General features: G+C 44.4%; 1 protein-coding gene across 2 annotated transcripts in view; it reads left to right on the forward strand.

Annotated features, from left to right (window-relative positions):
* Positions 1–6124: 6124 nt before the first annotated feature.
* LOC109479250 (prefoldin subunit 5-like) overlaps positions 6125–7811 on the forward strand; it is a 6655-nt gene continuing 4968 nt past the window's right edge. The window contains exons 1-2 of one of the 2 annotated variants that reach the window (XM_019781191.1): positions 6125–6218; positions 6870–6972. In XM_019781191.1, the coding sequence (XP_019636750.1) occupies positions 6147–6218; positions 6870–6972 (175 nt within the window). In that variant the 5' untranslated portion in view covers positions 6125–6146. Of the gene's footprint in view, positions 6219–6281; positions 6384–6869; positions 6973–7811 lie in introns of those variants that run through there. The other variant, XM_019781192.1, reaches the window with a different exon arrangement.

A 7811-nucleotide genomic window follows, 5' to 3' on the forward strand; every position in this document is an offset into this window, starting at 1 on the left:
ATTGCCATGATTTTCAATACGTAGGTAGCTTAAGTGATGCTTGACACAATCAGATCATAATTATGCAAATCTGAGGCTAATTTAGATAATTAATGAGATATTTCTATAAATCTGCTGTATTCCATAATAGGCCTAGGGAACACTTGTGACATATATAATTGGGAACGTTACATCAGAATATATAGTTAACGTTATGTAAATCAAGGCCTAACTTACATGATTAATGGCAAGTCGCTGTAATTCTAATGGCAATGGCAAGTCGCTGTAATTTCATTTCCAAAATCATATCCAGCTGCTTGAGTAACTGCTTTTTGGCGTATCGTATTACCTGGATGTCTAACCTTCATCGACGTAAGGCTGTCGTTGATTATAGAATGATTATTATGATCAATTCTCCCTCAACTCAAAAGACTTCTCCCTTCTATTTCACCTGCCATCAGAAATCAGTACGCTTACCTGAAGGGTTCCTCCACTGTTTTAGCCGCCGTCAGGATGGTTCACACTTGGCTGACAGCTTTAGACTCAAGGCGTCATGCAGCAGTCCATGCTTTGTTCGCAGATATGAGCAAAGCATTTGATAGAGTGAACCATGCAATTCTCCTACAACGTGTGAACGATGTGGTGACCAACCCACGCATGGTATCCTGGATACAGAACTATCTGCAAGGTCGCACTCAGAGAGTTGTTGCCAACGGCAAAGTCAGCGAGTGGAGGGTACTTACCTCGGGTGTACCACAGGGAGGAGTACTATCGCCATACCTTTTCCTCCTGTTCATGGGTTCTCGAGACACAGTCCACAGTGACACCCTTGATGTCGGCTACGCGGACGATGTGGGTTTGTCCAGGTTAATTCCCCTGGGGAAGGGTGACGCCGACAACAGTATGAGAGAGGAAGCGCAACAGCTTGACTCTTGGGCAGAGTGTAATGACATGTTGCTGAACGGCAAGAAAAGCCAGTCTCTGTTGATCTGCTTTAGCAGAAACACTCCACCATTACCACTACTGTCTCTTGGTGGAGAACCTGTACCTTTCACAAGCGTCGCAAAGGGCCTTGGGTTCATCTTCGACTGCAAGCTGTCATGGCACGACCATGTACAATCCCTCGTCTCAAGAGCCTCGAGCAGGCTGCACTATCTTCGACTACTGACTAGACAGGGGATGAGTGTTGTTGACCTTGTTCAGATTTACCTGTCACTTATTCGCAGCGTTCATGAATACGGCCACGTACTGCTGGTAGGTTGCAGCAAGGAACAATCGGACAGCATCGAACGTGTACAGAAACGGGCCCTCCGTATCATCTCTCTTGGCGGTAGACGATCAGTTCCTAACCTACCCTCCTTGAAGGAAAGAAGAGATGCAGCAGCTGTAAAACTCTTCAAGGACATGTTAAAACCGGAACATCCATTGCATGACCTTGTGCCGCCCCAGAGATGTACAGCCACTGGCAGGCAATTAAGGAACAATCAGGAGTTTACGCTTCCGAAGGCCAGAACTGAACGTTTAAGGGGATCATTCCTACACATTGCAGTCAAACTATACAATAAGTCTGTTTCCTAGACTAAGCTTTGGATTCAGTGCTCTGTTTAATGTTGTAGCTAGCATTTGTGGTAGCCGCTTGCATATTGTTACCCAGCATATTGCATAAGTGTTGTAAAAAATGTACGCAATTCAGGGTATATGTATGATTGTATGTATCCCTGCTGATTGTATGTTTTGAGGAAGAAAAATAAATAAAAAATAAAAAAAATTGATATAATCCCTAATGGAAATGAAATGAAATCTTATTTTCATAATCAATGGGAAGAAGAAAAATTTCGTCATTCGGAATGGTTAACGAGAAGTGCAAGAAAATGGAAATTCGTAGATGACCTTAATCTAACAGAAAGCCGGAAAATCACCATGACATCCCATCTCCAAACTGATCTCGACAATCTCGATTCTTGGACAAAAAGACAGAAAATGAAACTGAACCCTAAGAAATGTAAAGTAAGGCACGTTTTCTTTACAAAAGTCACACCGATACCACCACCACTATCCATCGCCGGCGAAACACTGAACGAAGTAAAAGTTGTTAAGTTACTCGGCCTATTCGTGCAAGCGGACGTTGGCTGGGAAACACATGCTGACCACGTAGTGAAGTCCGGTAACAGAAAACTATTCCTGCTCCGACAGCTACGACGCCTCGGCCTCTCTCCGGACGATTTACTCACTTGTTATAAAACCTTTGTCAGACCAGCTTGTGAGTATGCTGCTCCAGCATGGCAACCGGGACTCACAAAGAAACAACGAACAAGGATCGAGACCATCCAGAAAAGGGCTTGTCGGACAATATTGGGCCCCGCCTACACTTCCTACCCAGAGGCATGCACACTACTCACCTGCCGACCCTAGAGAACCGCCGCCGCCAGCTGTGCTACAACTTCGCTACACGACTGCTGCATTCAGAGACTTTTAGAGACTGGTTACCCTCATACCGTAGCGAGATCAGTGCCAAACAACAAGATCATCACATCTACTTGACTCTGTTAAAGCACGTACGAACAGATACCAAAAAAGTCCTATCCCATATATGACAACCCTCCTGAACGAGCTTGACACATAAGTCAACACTGTGTACTTTATAATATGACCCCCTTCTTTATAATTACTTAGTATAAATTCTATATGATTAATAGAAATATTTTTAAAGATTTTAATAATTTGATATAGCACACGAATGTCCATCTTTTAACCAACGCATTGGACCAATTTTAATATACATTGTACACTTCGACTGTACATAAAGTGTAGCTGTAATTTTTGATTTTTAACCTTTAGTAATAATTGTTATAAGTCTATGATCATGTATGTAATATACTATGTACTGTCACCATAATTCAGTCTTAGGACTGCAAGTGTGACATGTGTGGTGGAAATTTCAAATAAACCATTCTTATTCTTATTATTAACATCATTTGGCGAGGGTATGAGGTGGTAGAATCTTGTTATTATTTAGAAGGTCAGGTCAAAAGAATTTATTCCACCCCCCACCCCCACAAACACACACAACACACTAAAAATAGGGTATTTTTTCCTCGTTTGGACCCCCTTCCTCGAGGGAAATCTTTCAGAACTGGACCAATGATCTTGCAAGATGGTGCTGACGACGGCCACGACGAAAGTATGGAGGAACCAGCTGAATCACAAGGTGTTGGCTTTTGAAAATAATGGTAGGAGTTGAAAATGAAAAGGGCAGTTAGATCATGCTTTCACGATGCACACCATTGCGGCTGCAGGTTCTTCCCTGGCACCATTCAAGAGGCAAAAAGGAATAAGGAAAGCTGGAGTCGCATTTGAAACGGGGTCTGCTCGACATGTTCTCGGCATAGACGCCGGCCTTTACGGCTCCCTGTCGGGGCGCTGAGGCGGCTTCTATTTAAAATTGCAAAATTGCATAATAAATAGATGGTAAAATTGCACTGTATTCCGTAAAATTTCACTGTATACTAATACAACTGTACTGTATTCCGTAAAATTGCACTGTATACTAGAAAACTTGCACTGTATTCCGTAAAATTGCACTGTATACTCTGGCACCCCTGAACTCTAACACTCTAACATATTTTCGAGATCAGCATGAAAGTTCATCTGAGTTGGTAAATTACATTATGAAAAACTTAAACTTTTCTCCAACTCAAAATTTGACTCACCAGAAATTTTCGACCGAATCACTCAGTCTTCCTCAGCTATCTGACCCAAATGCTGTGGACACGTGATTTTTCCCACGTGTGACGTCAGCAAAGGGTCAAAGGTTGTCCGAAGTCGATATCGCCCCCCGTCCCGGTTTATTTATTTATTTATTCAAAATTACGACATGACAATACAAAGTGTGCACTAGGCAGCAAGTATGCTGATAGCGTGCACACCCAACACATACCTGTACATATGACATAGAAAACAACAACAATAAATAGTTAAAGCAAGATTATACACAAGTATACAATTTTCATATAAATTACACCTATAATTAAAATCAATTATTATATAACTATACAGCAAAATGAATGTTAAGTTAGGCTCAGCTGGAAGAGGCACAGAATCTTTTTGATTGGGCAATGAATGTGTGAAGTGCATGTGTGAGTTTAATATTTGTATCTAAGTTATGACCTGGAGAACCCTGGAGCAGAACAGATGTGGTTAGGTGATGTTGAGTAAGGTGTTCAACAGTGGAGGCAAGGGTGTTGCGTGGCTCAGTGTGGAGAGGGCAATGTAACAAGTAGTGTGGTACTGTTTCAGAGGAGGCCCCACAGGCACACGTCTTGTCTTTAAGGCTCATTTTGTGCAGGGTGCAGTTCAATTGGCTCCAGCCCATGCGCAACCTTGCAGTATAGATGTTAAACTGCCTAGAGCCGAGACTACGGTGCAACTGATAGTGCCTTGGTGTGAAGAGGTGCTTTTTACACACCCGTTTGAATGCAGCGAGACTACTGACATCCTTAACTGTCTGGGGCAGCTGGTTCCATTGTGAACAGGTGAACGGAATGAAGCTGGTTTTGTAAGTCTGTGTCCTGCATCGCGGTAGGTGGGGGTGAGTATTGTTACGGAGTTGGAGCCTTGAAGTTGACTGGGCACCTCTTGTGGATGGAATGAGTGACTGTAGGTGAGGAGGAACAAGTCCGTTTGTAAGTCTGTACATGACTACCAGTGAGTTGTACTTTCGCCTGGTGGAAAGGGTGTCCCATTCAAGTTCTTGTAGAAGTTGAGAGCTGGGAGTACCCTTCATGGCTCCAGTGACAAGACGACCGGCGTAGTACTGGACCTGTTCCAACATCCTGCTAGCTGTGCTGTTTAAGTCACCCAGGAGCACCGAGGCATACTCCAATTTGGGACTAACAAGTGTAAAGTATGCTGTCTCAAGAGCTTTCCTGCCCAATTTGCCCTTGGCCTTGGACAAGACACCGAGCAGTTTCCTGCATTTGGTTGTGGTCATTTGGACATGGTCCGTCCACCTGAGGGCCTGGTGGATAGTTACCCCCATGTGGCTGTAGAATGGTACTTGCTCCACAATTTTCCCAAGCAGGTAGATTGGAGGAAGTTGGACGTTCTTGCGGTCAGACTTGACACACAATACCTTGCACTTATCGGGATGGAGTTGCAGTCCCCAATCCATGAACCAGGTGGACACCAGTTGCAAGTCTGTGTTGGTGGTGTTAGCTACTGCCTGCACTGTTCTGGCTGAATTGTAGAGAGACGTGTCGTCTGCAAAGCAGTTGAGTCCAGATTTACACGGCAGGTCCATCAAATCATTGAGATACACAAGAAATAGAAGGGGTCCCAGGATGCTACCCTGGGGAACTCCTGCGGAAGTGGATCCCCATGATGAGGCGACACCATTAAACACGACGCGTTGTTGCCTGTCGGTAAGGTAACTCGAAAACCAGTGAAGTAGTGACCCTCCCACGCCATAACGACTCAGTTTGTAAAGGAGGCTATGATGCCACACTGTATCGAAAGCACGTCCCGGTTGAGCCACCGGTTGAATCACCGGGACACACAGTGGATTTGGAGGGGGTCAGAATCTTGGATACCGAACAGGATTACTTCAAGAGAGGCATAAAAGAGGCCATATACATCAGGGCACTTCAACCATCGCTCAACCGGGACGGGGGCGGGGGGCGATATCGACTTCAGACAACCTTTGACCCTTTGCTGACGTCACACGTGGGAAAAATCACGTGTCCACAGCATTTGGGTCAGATAGCTGAGGAAGACTGAGTGATTCGGTCGAAAATTTCTGGTGAGTCAAATTTTGAGTTGGAGAAAAGTTTAAGTTTTTCATAATATTTTCGAGATCATAGCGCCCGGGAAGCAAATTATAATCGGGACAAGGTGCTCGTTCCGCATAAGCATTGCAGGAGTGCCATCTTGCGGGATATGTCTGAAAAACAGGCTGCAGCAATGGTATGGCCGCAGCTAAATGCAGCCATTTCCCCTCAAAATGCTCACAAAAATGGCTCTAACATCACTAAATAAAGAATTCAATATACGTAATTGAACAATAAATGTAATATACGTAGAAATAACGCTGTTAAGGGCATAAAGTTTGAAATTGCAGTCTTGCATGCGATTTTCGTTCTGATGCGGTTCTGTTTTGGTGAACCCCAAAAATGGCGCAGCAGGTGGAGTTGAATGCGCTGAACCTTCAGCAGCTGGAAATGCTGAAAAATCAGTTGGATCAGGTCGGTATGCTGCATGTGAAGGGTTGTCCCATTATCTACAGTATTTCAGCAATGCGTTTCGGACGACAGGCGAGGTGAAAATTGCCACAGAAATTGAATACGCGGCACCTTTTGTGATGATGGTGGGCTGGCATGGAGTGGGGAGGGGGGTGGATTGAAAAAAAAGTATGACTTTGTAACGGACTCTCTTTTATTTTTAACACAGAAACTCTTGTCCAAAAGACATGTGAGTCATTCTGAAAGCATGCAAGTCAGGTGAACAGCAAATGACTCCGATTCAAACTCATGACTTCCAGGTTCCCAGGCAGGATTCCTCACCCAGTATAAAATTTTAAAAAATGCTTTGTGATAACATGTAAAGTTATTAGTGGCCGTGTATTATATGTTATGTTCTTACTAAAGGACGGAAGCAAATTTTGGCCGGTGCTGGTTTAGGGTGAGTTTCAGTTGATTGACGGGATGTGATCCAGTATTCCCGACCCTGGGTGGTAGGATGTAGTACATGTGTGAGGTCACCGAAGCAAAAGTACCTAAGTAAGTAACAGGTTCCTTTCTCAGCACTCAGTGTACAGAGGCCTAGAGGTGAGGCTAGTCTAAAATCTCAGGTTTAAAGTCTAAAATCTCAGGTTTCTTGCTGTTGGATGTTTCCAGGAGACAGAAATGTTTGCAGGATCTCTGCAGTCCCTGAAGGCTGCTCAGCAGAAGTTTGTGGAGTCACAACAAAACCTAGAGACCCTCGTACCCAATAATGAAGGTGAGCAGTACTTAGTCATTGTAAAAACTGTAACCACAGTTTCCTGAAGTTTTTAGGTCGTACTTTAGGCTACACCGATTTCATTTCATGGATGACATCCTCTGAAGACCCAAACTAGTGCGCAAATAAAAAAAAAATTCCGGTCAAAAATAAAAATGCCACCAAACCATATAGAAATACAAAGCTGCCATTGTAAATTTGCGGCAGTACATAGCGACGTATACGACAAGCCGGCACATACTGGCTTTTTGTGAAATTTATGAATCGGCACTGGAAGGATGTTCTCGGGGTCTGACTCTGAGTCTGGGGCCTGGGTGCCATCCTCCAGAGTTACCACCTCCATATTGTCGCTATTAACAACGATGGAGTACCCAGGCCTAGAGCCAGGCCAGAGCCTCAGTCAGAGGACGTGATCATTTTTTTTTTGTGTGTGTGTGAACAGGTGAAAATCAATGCGCGCGTGGATGTCATCCATAAAATTAAGGCGGCGTGGCCTTAGGTTAGGTAAGAGAACAGTTACTGTAATTCACTTCATGTTCACGGTAGCAAAAGTTCGCAGTCTGAGAAAAATGGATGTGTTCACAGAACTATATGTTCATGGTAGCCGTGGACGACTCTGTAACCCTTTTTGCATGATAATGCCGGGTACATAGTCGTGGTGCGATCCATAGGCCAAAACCAACCTTTGCCGTGCCGGGCCTCATGCAACGGGCCGGCCCCGGTTTTTTGGTGTCGCTGGCTTCCTAACGCACTCACCTGCCGGGCCGGGGGGATAAGACCCTAAACAAACGCAGCATTTAACCACAACACGGCCTCGGAGCACGTAACTCCATACAAAT

The sequence above is a fragment of the Branchiostoma belcheri genome, unplaced genomic scaffold, assembly GCF_001625305.1.
Source record: "Branchiostoma belcheri isolate BF01 breed outbred unplaced genomic scaffold, Haploidv18h27 scaffold47, whole genome shotgun sequence".
Classification (NCBI taxonomy): Eukaryota; Metazoa; Chordata; class Leptocardii; order Amphioxiformes; family Branchiostomatidae; genus Branchiostoma; species Branchiostoma belcheri.